General features: G+C 44.8%; 1 protein-coding gene across 1 annotated transcript in view; it reads right to left on the reverse strand.

The window, feature by feature from the left end:
• Positions 1–590: 590 nt before the first annotated feature.
• The window catches only part of CACHD1 (cache domain containing 1), a 233,449-nt gene continuing 221,407 nt past the window's right edge, over positions 591–12,632 (reverse strand). Inside the window, exons 23-27 of the mRNA XM_052637320.1 lie at positions 12,467–12,618; positions 11,038–11,199; positions 9,594–9,671; positions 8,884–8,985; positions 591–1,357 (exon numbers count right to left, since the gene is read on the reverse strand). Of these exons, the coding sequence (XP_052493280.1) occupies positions 1,119–1,357; positions 8,884–8,985; positions 9,594–9,671; positions 11,038–11,199; positions 12,467–12,618 (733 nt within the window). The 3' untranslated portion in view covers positions 591–1,118. The remainder of the gene's footprint in view (positions 1,358–8,883; positions 8,986–9,593; positions 9,672–11,037; positions 11,200–12,466; positions 12,619–12,632) is intronic.

A 12,632-nucleotide genomic window follows, 5' to 3' on the forward strand; every position in this document is an offset into this window, starting at 1 on the left:
GCAGCTTTTAACTATGATTTCAAAAGAAATCTTTGTTTAAGAATGAAAATTCTGAATTTGAAAAACTTTTTTTATGTGTTCAATATTCTCAGAATCAAAATGGGACATTTAAAAATTTATAGTCTTTAAAACAAGGAGAATAAATCCAACCCTCCTTTAGCTGAAAGGCTGGCATTGTAATATTAGGTTTCGTAGAAACCTAAGGAAACAACTGTATGGGAAGTGGAAATGAGTTATAAAGAAACATACAATTTTTCTGAATGGTTCCTGGAGTGCCCCTCCCCACCTCTGTCAAACAGATAAAGAACACTGCTTTGCAAATCAAGATGTATTTCCATGACATGATGTTCTAAAGAAAATGATGTAAACAAGTCAGAGAGAAAGATTTCTTCATTTTCCCTTTTTTTTTTTTTTTTGGTGGAGTGAGGCAGTGGGATGGTATCCATTAAATAAGAACTAGACCTTCTTAATCAAAAAACCACTTTAATACACACAAAACAGCTAGGGATAATTGCTGAAAATTTCTTATGTGTTTCCTTTTCTTTCTCCCGAAGTTTGAGAATGTTTTAAAAGTTCAATAAATAGTAGAAAAATAATCCTTTACTTAGAAATTTTGAGATGCATCATTTAGAGCTTAGGATGAGTTCCGTACAGCAAGTGTGGCATCTAGGTACCGCTAAGAAACCAGGTGAAATCTTCAAAGACACACTTCTCTCTGCCTCTGCCACATTCTCAGTCTCCAGAGGAGCAGACCTCTCTTTTCTTCCAGTTAAGGAGAGCAGAATGTTTCTGGCTCCTCGGAACATTCCTCTGGCTCAGCTTAACCAAGGTTCCCAATGTTTCATTTATAGGTTCCAGCTCTGTGTAGAGGTTTGCGTCTGTTCATTCCGTTGGTGTTATGGCAGGTTCATTAATCAGACTTCTTTTCCCTCCATTTCACAACCAGCCTCGCTTCTTGTTGCGGCTGTTTCACTTGTTAGGAAACCTGTTAACAGGCAGGAAGATGAGTTCAATGACTCCGGACAAAGCACGGATACAAATGGATTTGACGCTGGCTCTCCTTCCCTCCAGAACATTCTGCAGCTCCCAGATCCGGCCTCCGGATGGAGGCGAGGGGGCTAGCATTCCGCGTCGACAGTGTGTACCGTCACGGCCGCCTGCAGGTGGTGGCTGTGATGCAGCGTCGGGTGGTGCAGGCGGTACTGGTGGAACTTGTGGCTCAGGAGGGCGGCGGTCTGGGGCGGGGTGTCCAGCTCCAAGTCCTCGTCGTGGTTCCCCACGTCCACCCCGGCCGACAAGGGGTCACTGGTGCACGGAGGGTTTTCACTGTCTTCCTGTGGGCTCATGGTGCTGTAGCCTAGAAAACGAACACAACACACAGGCAGCTGAGAGTTTCCAGAGGCAGGGGGTAGCTGTCACGGTACATATCTGCGGGCACTGGGAGGGGCCTACTTTTGGACTAGTAAGTGCCAAATGTTTGCCGGCTGCCAGCAGACCTTGAAGTGACTTACTTTTAAAGAGATCTTTCCTTAGCTGTTGTCTTAAAGCAATTACACAATAAGTACATAATCATTTAAAACAATATAAACAAGAACCCTTTCCCCAAATCCCCTAAACCAACAAAACAAAACTGAAAATCATCCCAGTTTTTTCTGATCCACAGATCCCCACAATTGACATTTGGGGAAACAAACTTCTACACTTTTCCCCGAGATAAGACTATTATTTTTTTATTTGAGAGAGAGAGAGAGAGAGAAAAAAAAGGCAGCATCAAAATGCCTGAATGTGATACCACAGTAAGAACAAAGACAGCTGCCACCATAACACCCCTGGTGTCATGTAATTTCTACACACCAACAAGGCATGTATTTTCAAATCCACTTTAAGGTGAGGGAAATGACAGTCAGAGAGGTTAATGAACTTGCCTGAGTTTCAGTCCCTAACAAAACACTAATTCCACAGACACCCACAGCTACTAGCAAAGAATCAGGTATTCTTTGTGTAAGCTGGTTCACTGTATTTAAAGATTAATTTCTCTTGGCATTCTAAGTAATACATGTTTCAAAAGAAATTGCCCTTGCTGATCAAAGGATTCCATTCTAAGAACCTTGGCATGTTTTTAAATATTGCAAAAAAAAAAAAAAAAAAACCTTCAAGAATTTTGAGAAGTGACAGCTCGTTAATATTTCCGCTGCATCTGCAGTTAGCATCAATCAACACTCACCCGTGGGTAGTGCTAGTCACATCCGTGGCTGCAAAATTGACGTGCTTGCATACAGCCAAGCAGGAATAGTTTGTGGTTGAAAATGTTATGTTTTGTGTGAAAATGAGAAAGGCAGTTCTCAGTCCTCAATGAAATGTTCAAACGACAGAATTCTTTCAGTCCAACCAACAAATATTTACTGGGCATCTACGTTGTATAAGACACTGTGCTGGGCACTGTAGGAGACCTGGAGATGAAAACTGATCCCTGAACAAGGAGTTCATTTGCTAGTGCTTGAGAAATAAGACAAGTACAAGCATAGCTCAGTCCAATTATTCATGTATCAAAGACCCTCAGGAGGCTGAAAGGAAGGACTATGAAACTGAATAAGAGATGTCTATTTTCTTTAAGGATTTCACCACCGAGTAAGAGATGGGTATGTACAAAGTTAGGCTTACTCGACTGAAGATCATGGTAAGTGTTCTAATGGAGGTTTAATTGAAACCCAGCATGTGCTCAGTTACATCTGACTCTTTTGCGACCCCACGGACTGTAGCCCACCAACCTCCTCTGTCCGTGGGATTCTCTAGGCAAGAATACTGGAGTGGGTTGCCATTCTCTCCTCCAGGGGATCTTCCAGATCCAGGGATTGAATCTGCATCTCCTGCATTGCAGGCAGATTCTTAACCACTGAGCCACCAGGGAAGCCCATTGAACAAGGAATAGCTAACTCTGGCTGGGGGGCTGGGAAAGTTTCAGCGAAGAACTCATATTTCAGTCGGGCTGTAATGGATGAGTAGGAGTTTGGTGAAGTGGATAGGAGCACAGGAACAGAAGGGCATGGCCAAGAGGACCCAGGGCCATTCCTATACCATGCAGCTATGATGAGTGCTAGCAGGTACTACAGGAGGGACTTAAGTTTACAAGGTTTTGAGCAGACCGGAAAAACAGCACGGTCATTTTTATATTTTAAAAGCAGAGTTATGGTGGAAGTTTGGAGGTTGACTAGAAAGGGGAGAGAGAGGGAGGCAGTTAAGAGGTTATTGCCACAGCCTGGATAGCCTGGGTATGTTGAATTGAAAGTATGGGATTGGACAGACATCTCTGGGGTGGAAAAATAATAGAAGTTCATCAGAAATTTTATGTGGGGGACTTGGGGGTGGCGGGACAGCAGCCTATTGTCAGGATGATGGGAGAGGGAGACTTCAAGATCCCGAGTCTTGGGGAAGGAAACGAATTTTCTTTTTGCACATCTTGGTTTTCAGCATCTGTGAATAACATATGTAGAGATACCCAGCCAGAAAAACAAGTCAGGGCAGGAGAAGGTGAGTTTGTTGCCATGTGCCTATGATTACTGAGTGCTCTCTTGGTGCCTGATGCCAGGCTAGGGGCTCCACAGAAAAAGGGGTAAGGTGAGGTTCCAACTCCCGAGAAGGCCACAGTCAAGAAGGGGAAATACAGGTACCAAACCAGAGGTACCCCAAAGAAATACCAATGCTGATGAACTTGACTTAGGATCCTGGAGGAAGTGACATTCAAAGTGACCCTCATGGGAGAGAGGGGTTCCCGAGATAAAGAAAGGGGTGGAAAGTATTACAGGCAGGGAGATGAGCATATGCAAAGATGGAACAGACAGAAAGGCTCTGTGGATTTGAGGAATGGGGAAGAGCTTCGTGTGCGAGAGAAGGATGAGAGATGAATCTGGACAGGCAGGCTGAGACCAGATCAGGAAGGGTGGTCAAAGAGCTGGGGGGAAGGTGGATGGCAGTGACATAACGTGTGTTTTAAGATGATCCCTTGTGGCAATGAGGAGGTTGGATGGAAGGAAGGAGGGCTCCGAGGCTCAGAGTACAGGAGGCTGAGCACTGGCCCGAGGAGACGGCAGGGCGCTGAAGAGAAACATTAGCTGTGTTTCAGGGGAGCAATCTGCTGTTCAAGCGCAGGGCAGGGCAGCCTCTGGTGACCACATGGACCTTCTGGCACCCCAGAGGGTTAACATCCTCAAGGTTATTAGGTTCAGATGCTGGGGGAATGGAGATGCTTTCTCCCAAGATGAAAAGATCAGGAGCCAGAATGAACTCCTCAGCTTCAGTAGTGCTAAGTCTAGAATGCAGTGTAGGCTTTAAAGCCTCAGTTACGAATGTTCTACATGTAAGAGACCAAAGTACTAGAAAATACATTTCAGCAAAATCTCAGTGTCTGTGTTGATTATTCTTGGCCAACCTTTAGTGCTAGGCTGTCTTTATCTTGCCTCCAAATACCTCCTGGAAGCCTTCCTGTCTCACTCATTTAGAGGCATCCATTGTAATGATAGTGGATTCCCACGTTCGTGGTGTAAAATTCATAGTGGTCCCTCTGCGCCTGCCTTGCCCTCCCCTACTTCCCTCATCACTGTGCTTTGTGTTCCATTTGAAGGTCTTTTCTGGGAAACCTTCCCAACCACCACCCACCCCACCCAGTCATACCAACCCACAGGAGTTCTGGTGGCCCTTCTGTGATGTCTCTGCAATCCCTAGCTTAGATTTACCATATTACAAAAATTATAGGACTGTCTTGTCTATTAGAAAACTCTTAAAGTGCAAGGGCTTAGGCCTCACATAAAGCAGGTGTTTAATTAAAAAAATAAAAATCACATAAATTTTCAGTCATCTTTGGTTTTGCCTGGTGTGACATTTACCAGTCTCGTCTAATAATAAAGGCATTCTAGCATTCACTAGGCCCTGCCTGGAGCTCTGAACCTGGCTGGTCACAGACGGTGACGGTACAGGCAATTTGGGGGCATCAGCATTTTCTGATCAGAACCCCAGCAGAGATCCTTCCAGAGGGAACCACTCACTCTGGAGCAATCTTGTTTTATTTGCTCAGTGGGACACTATTGCTCAACCCCTCTGTAACTTAGGCTTTCTCTTATCTCAATAATTAATGGAAATCTGGAGGGAGGGAGTTGTGGAGAAGCAGGAGGAAGCCAAACACATGCTCTCACTTAGCAAATTAATTGAGTGTTTACTCAGCACCAGGCAATTCTGTGCAGTGCTGGGAACAGTGATGCATAAGACAGACGCGGTCTCTGACTCATGGAGGAGGCAGCACTATTTGAAACACAGAGGATATATACAAATAACTTTCAAAGAAAGATTTCTTTACTATCCAAAGGTATATGTAGAGAAATTCTTGCAAAGATTTCTTCGAGGGAAAACAGACTTTAGGAAGGAGGCCAGGCATCACTCAGGAATAAAAGAGCCAAATTAGGCTTTTGCTCTTTGGTTTTCTGCTAATATATTTATCCCCTGGTTCTTAAAGAAAGCTCTCTTGATGTCAAGGGATGTTAGGTCCCTCTGGGGACTCACTCACCACCTTGTGGTCACAGAGAGTAACTGCAGGAGAATAACTGCACCCCTAGACTTTCATTTTTCACTTTCATGCATTGGAGAAGGAAATGGCAACCCACTCCAGTGTTCTTGCCTGGAGAATCCCAGGGACGGGGGAGCCTGGTGGGCTGCCTGTCTATGGGGTCGCACAGAGTTGGACATGACTGAAGCGACTTAGCAGCAGCAGCAGAAAATAGCTTTGCTGTGTACTAGGTATTTTTCGACCAAAATTTCAAGGTTCAGCATTAGCCTTTCAAGTCTTTTGGCATTTACTCCACAAGGAGAAAATTTCTCTTTTATAAAGAAAAAATATTGCTTAATATACATTTGAGTAATGTTTCTAATTAATGGTAACTAAAGTACAGATTCACAAGAAATAAATACATACTGTTGGTTTTTAACTTAAAAAATAAACCAGTTGATGGTTAGATAGAATGTGATATTTTCAAGAGAAATAATGGGCAAAGCAGAGTATAAGAGTTAATAGTTGAGTGCTGGAGAAAATCATGCTAAGTGGTGTTAGAATATTGACTAAAATTCTTCAACTTTTCAAAACCATTCTTATTTTGAGCATTTAAGATAAAAATTAAAATAATACTCCTTTAAAATACAAAACTTTGTTTGCTACATGAAAGATTTCTAGTTAAAAATGCAGCCTGGAGTCTCCAGGTGTAGCTTGACAGCATTTAGTTTTAATTCTAGGAATATCACCACTCTGAACCACACCTGGAAAGTCTTATCTGTTCAATATTTGTATATTTTATTCTTTTGAGGTTTGATTTTGTGCCTCAGACCTGAAGACTCGTGTGTAAATAAGCTCACTGGGCACCAAAGAACCAGGGCATGACCAGTTCAAGGGTGAGTACCAGTGTCCCCTCACCTCCCTGCCCTGGGTCTCACAGGATTTACTTGCAGATAAAAGTGAACTCTGTTCCCATCTTCTTCTTTGTTCTGTTCCACTTCTTTAAGGGAACTGTTACATTCAGCCTTTTCTCAATCTTGTGAATACATGCATGTATTTGTAGTTTCTTGCTGGATTATCAATTCTTTGAGCGCAGAGTAGGTGTGGGGTGAGGAGGTCGGGCTCTGAGCTCATGCCTGGCTGTGTGTTATCTCACTTCATCCTCATGACAACCTTACCAGAGGGTAGTTTCTAATCCCCTTTAATTATTAGGAATCTGAGGTCTAAGTAGTTTCCCTGAGGTCTCACCATTTGGAAAGACAGGGAGAAGTGGAATTCCACATGAGTTCTGCTTGACCTAGCATATATAAGCTGTTCTGTACCAGGCTGCCTGGCAGAAATAAGACCACCCCTTTCCTACCTCGCTCCTCCCTGCCAAGCAAACAGCAGATGCCTGATAACATTCACCAAACGGAACACCTGCACGAGTGTCACACGCCACAGAACCACTATTAGTGGACCAGATTTCTGAGTTAATGTGCTCCTACGGCTTATCCTCTGGGCACCACGGGGACGTCAGCTTGACATCACTACTTAAAGTGACCCGCCATATAGGCTCAGGGATATGACAGCACTTGGTTAAATGCTGCTGATTTTGTGGTGTATTAGGAATTACCCGGAATGTCAGTGTCTTCCACTCCTTTTGGTGTTGTGTTCTGTCTGCACGAGAAACTATTTTTCATTCCTTGGGGATAACGGGATCCAATTATTGTGAAAAGTGAAAGAAAGGAAGCCCTTAGCTAGGTTCCTCGGCTTTTAGATACTGACACTGCACTGTGCCTTTTATCTCAGCCGTTGCTTCATGTGCCATTTTACTAAGACAATGGGAGGGCTAATGCAGCATTGGAAATGTCATTCAGAATTCCAGTTTTGCACTTAAGTGGTTTCTACCAGCAAGGGCGGTGAGGGGGTGGGTGGAGAGAAAGAGAGGGATGGGGAGAGGAAAGGAGGGTGGAGGGAGGGAAGGCGATAGAGGCACAGAGCGGGAATGAGAGGGGGAGAGGAGAGACAGAAAGGACTCAGTATTTCTGCTGAATAAGAAATTCTTTCTGTTGAACTTTAGTAGCCTCAAACCTATTTTATTATTCAAAGGAGAAGCACAGAACTGCCTGGCAGAATGAAATTTATGCAGGTTCAAAGGTTTTTCTGGAAAAAGGCAGAAAGTCAAAGAAGCCGAGAAATTTAAGTTCTGCTTTGACTCTCCATAGAAACCTGAAGGTTCTATTTAGTTAGTGGGAACAATGTCATTCAGAGTCCAAATTAAGAGTCCCTGGTTTACAAATCAGAGCTCTGGCTTCTCCAGTTTTCCAAAGGGATTCAGAAGACCTGGCTGTCATGCAAAAGGCAGCATTGGTTTATGCAGAATATCCCCTTCTGCATTTTTTAGCACAGGTGTGGAAGCACACTGCTTGAAGACTTTGTTTTCAGGGTAGATGTGGAGAAGGCAGAATAAAAAAAGCACAAATGCATTATTTATGCATTTATAAAAAGACCTGATTCTGGGAAGAAAAGAAAGATTTCTGGAAAATTGAACAGGTATGGAAGAAAACAAAAAGACCTGACAATTACAGGAAAGGATCTACACATTCATTTTTGTGGAATGGTGACAGAACTGCCTAGACAGGAGGACAGCTGTTGTTCTCCGTGACAAGCCACAGGGACACTGGGAAGGTGAGATGGCACACGGGGGGGCATGCCATTAGTACCGCCATGGACCTAGCACTCAGGGTCTCTTTCACAACCCAGCGCCTATCCTTCCTGAGCATCCAGCAGGCACTATAGGCACCTCCGTGACTTTGTACACACTAGCCCCTTTGCCTCCAATAGCCTTCACCTCTCACTTTTCTTTAATCATCCTTCAAGGCCCAGGGTAAGTGTTGTCTCTGGTAAAGCCTTCCCAGGGCTGGGGGAAGCCAGATGACAGTGCGGACTCTCGCCAGGTCCCGAAAGTATGTGGCCGAGAGAGCCCTTAACAATCCTGCTGTGTGCCAACAAGCCTCACGGGGCAGTCGGATCTAAGAAGATGCTGACTCACTAAGAACCAAGTCAGGTGGTAAGCAGGTACCACTGAAATAATCTGAACCCTTATTCGTGGAGAAAACCCAGGGGGTTATCTGTGTGCCCAGAGGTTATCTGACGTATGATGATGTATGTGGGAATGCTGAGCCATAAGCCAAAATCTCTTGAGGGCTCTTGCAAAGGTGACATGTTAGAATGTGTCTTTTTGGAAAACTAATGTCAGAATAATTTACTTGAGCACAGAGTAGGACAGAGGAAAGGGTGGGTGTGAGCACTAGCCCATGAGTACATCAGGGTCCTCAGGGCCTCAAGGGCAGGATGCCAGATCTTACCATGATCACTTTCTGTTCCTGAGCGACCCCAGTAGCGACGCCTCCTTTCTGGACTGTGTGCATGACGCTCGATGACTGCAGCTATAAATCGAGTATTGCTGACTGTGGAAGGCAAGGATAGTTACACTTAGGCCAGTATCTTCGCTGTATTAAGCACATCTGCTCTAAGCAGGCTCTTTCACATGAAAGGGGTTGTTATTTGTTACAGAACTAGAATGAGTAATTTTTTAAAAATTCTGAGGATTAGGGAAGTTGCTTTTAGGACTGGGGCAGGAGGAGGTCCCTAATTACATATCTTCAACATGCATCAAGATGATACACTTTCCATATGGTTGCAGGCCAAAGCATCTCGCCACAAATGGAGTTCTCTTTTGATAAAGAAGTGTTCTTTTTGTTCTCCTGGGTTGTATACATTAGTTAAGGGATTTAAAACATGCATACCTGATGACTCCCTTTCTAAAATGCTATACTGGAAAGTAATGAGGAGGAGAGAGAAAGGGAAGAGTAAGGGGTTTCAGGTCAAATGTCCTTAATGCCACAGAGAACACTCTGAATTCTTTGGAGATTTCCTAAAACAAAGCAAAGACTTTTGCTTCCTCCTAACAAAAATGGGGGATAAAAAGAATCCTGTCGTGTCAAAGCATCTGAAATTTTAACACAAGAGAGCCTCCTGCTGGCGCGTCTGGGATGGAGACGGCGCGGCCACTCACTGATGCCTCTGTCCTCGGGGCCGTCGTCGTCCCTTTCATCTCTGTCGTTCTCCAGGTTGGACATGCGCACCGACATCTCTACCCATCGTTAGAAAGAGAGACACAGGACTATTTAATCAAACAACATCACCCACATTAATACCCGCAGAGGGCTCATCTGATGGCTGGGTGACAGCATTCCATCAAGAGTGAACTGAGGCCTTATCTCATTTTTTTTTTTAAAGGAGGAGGGAGTGGGAATCCAAAGAGGGAGAACAAGAGGTGAATAATCCCAGAGGGGCACCTGAGATTGATTTCTGGAGACAGAGGAGAAAAGAAGTTGATTGAGGCTAACAAGTCTTTCATCCTCTCCTGCACCAGCTCAATGGAGGCGAGTTTGAGCAAACTCTGGGAGAGAGTGAAGGACAGGGAAGCCTCGTGTGCTGCAGTCCATGGGCTCGCAAAGAGTCATATACGTCTTAGTGACTGAACAAGTACCTGAAACTGAGGGAAGGGGCCTAAAACCATGGCTGGCTGTGCTGATAAAATGGCGCCACAGAATCTAGAAGCCAAGCTACAGGTAACACTGGATGGCTGTCATCCTCAGTCAAATCAAATCTTACCAAGAGGAAAGAGCTTTGTGGTCAGCTCAGTTATTAAATCAGACAACATGATCCCATGGTCCCCCGACAGGATTGTGACCACAGAGAACTATCCCAACATCAGCTAATCACGACTGCTACCAGGCTCCTGACCAAGTCCAGGAAAAATGACAAGTGAGCCTTATCTCCAAAACTCAGGGCAACACACCCTGAAAGACTTTTACGAGGATACAGATAGTCATTTGCAAGATTTTTGCCCCTTGCAAATGAGCACAGATACCACATTTAACCCTTGATATGGAAGCCATAATTACTAATTACTCATCTTGTCAAGTTCTTATCCAGGTTGGACAGTTCTTATTCTAAGAACTGTGATCATCACTTTGAATGTGTGCTCATTCACACATATAATAATGGCTACAATAGAACAGACTCATGTTCTTGCCAGTAGTGGCCTGGGCTATCTTTGGTCTGTCCATCTTTTTTGGAACAGCAAAGACACTACATCTGAGCTTAGAGAAGAACAAAATTGCCCACTAAGCCTCCCAACTCCCTTCTTCTGGCTTCTTCCAGAGTCAGGCTGAGATGGGCTAAGGAGCCATGTAAGGAGAGATGGAATCTGGGGATTTTCTGGAGAATCGAATGGGGCTTGCAGGATTCAGGCCCTAAAGAATGAGCTGTGAGCTAAAGGAGAGAAGCAGGCTTTTGGGGACTTGTGAATCTATTCCACAGAAGCAGAAAATATAGTGCTATTCTAAGAGTTGCTTAAAGGCTTACAACTAGTCACTGTCCTCCTAGCGTGGGGACAACCCCGGGGAGCCTGCTGCTTCCTGGAGGAGCTCTGGGGTTCATTTCAAGCTCACCTTGGGCAGCAAGAGGAGACATATGCTGATGACTCCGGCGGTGAATCTGATGGCGGTATGCGTACACAGCCAGGACTAGGACCATGATGCAGCCCATAATGCCGCCAGCCACCGGGCCCACGGGGGCACTTTTGATCATGTTCAATGTGACCACTTCATCACCTTCATTAAAATAAACAGACAGACAGCCCTTGTAAAGATTTCCCAAGTGTAGTCGTAGATGGGGATGGGGGTGAGATGGAAAGAATCTAGTGGGAAGGGGCTGAGTGAAGATATGTAAGACCAGATGCTTTAAGGCTTGAATTTAATGAAGAAGACGCACCAGGATGGAAGAATAGGGCTTGCTTGAATTTCTGGTTCTCAAATTAAGTGCTGGTTGCTTGGCAGAGCAATACAGTTGGCAAGGACTGGTAAAGTAAGAGAATCACTTAGACATGCAGTCTAAGGGCCCAGCTCTGGGGTGTGGGCTCCTCTTAGTACAGAGGTGAGGGAGGGTGACATGCGCCTCTCAGCAGATATTTACTGGACCTGGTGTCATTTATTTCAGTGGATCTGTTATGTTACCTCCAAAAAGGATCCCATTTCAAAGTTTATGGGCCCCCTTTAAAATACTATTTGCACTTTTCAGGCAGGAAACTACAGGTGGGGATATAAAGTGACTTCTAGGAGCAAGGTCACTTCTGTCATGTCCCAGCCTAGTCCGATAGTCATACGTGGGCTCAGAACCCTTCCTCACAAAGGAAAAGTTTTTCTTCCTCAGAAAGGCTCATGCAGAGAGATGTCAAAAGAGGCATTCACTGAAGGTTTAAATATCTATTCACCTGCGGACCACATTTGAGATGCTTGTGCTGACTGCAGAAAGACATGGAGAAAATCTCAGGTAGTATTTGGGGGTTTTGGGGGGCCTGATCCCAGCGGTATTCCTCCCGACAATGTCTCTGTCCCCCACCTAAGTCGCCTGCTGCACTGGACAGTGAGGGCCTTTGTTGACCTCAAGGCCCTAAATACTGATTTGGAGCCCTAAGATGTCTGTCTTCAAAAGTCGTGAGGGAAGGACGCAGCAGGAAAGCAATGTCCATGGGTCACTCTGCCCATCACCAGCCCTGTGCTCCAGACAGCTGGGATTCACATTCATACAAACCCTACAGCTCAGGCGCTCAGAAATCAGGCCTGATATTTCTCAGAACAAGCTTTATGGGGATGCATTTCAAGCTTGCAAAACTTGGCAGGAAAGATGGCTGCTCACTCTGCACAGGAGAGCTAGCCAGCTTTGAAAGTAATTATTTGCCTTGGTTTTGCAACTCAAAACTACTGGCAAAGGAACCAGGGAAGTAGGGTAGGGAATTATTTTAAGATCTGTGTTCTAGTATAGAGGCCAGAAAATATGTTTTCAAGAATCAAGTTATTCTGGGTTCCCCCAAAACATTACCTATTGCTCCCATGTCATCAACATAGGGACTTTTGGCTCCAACGATCCCCCCAAAGCATTCTTTCTGGGGTGCACAGTAGGATTTGTCCAGGTGGGTCTTCCCATCGCTGTCCACCATGCACCATTCACAATCCAGCACACCGAAGCAGTCCCTGCCAGAAAGACA

The sequence above is a fragment of the Budorcas taxicolor genome, chromosome 3 (assembly GCF_023091745.1).
Source record: "Budorcas taxicolor isolate Tak-1 chromosome 3, Takin1.1, whole genome shotgun sequence".
NCBI lineage: Eukaryota > Metazoa > Chordata > Mammalia > Artiodactyla > Bovidae > Budorcas > Budorcas taxicolor.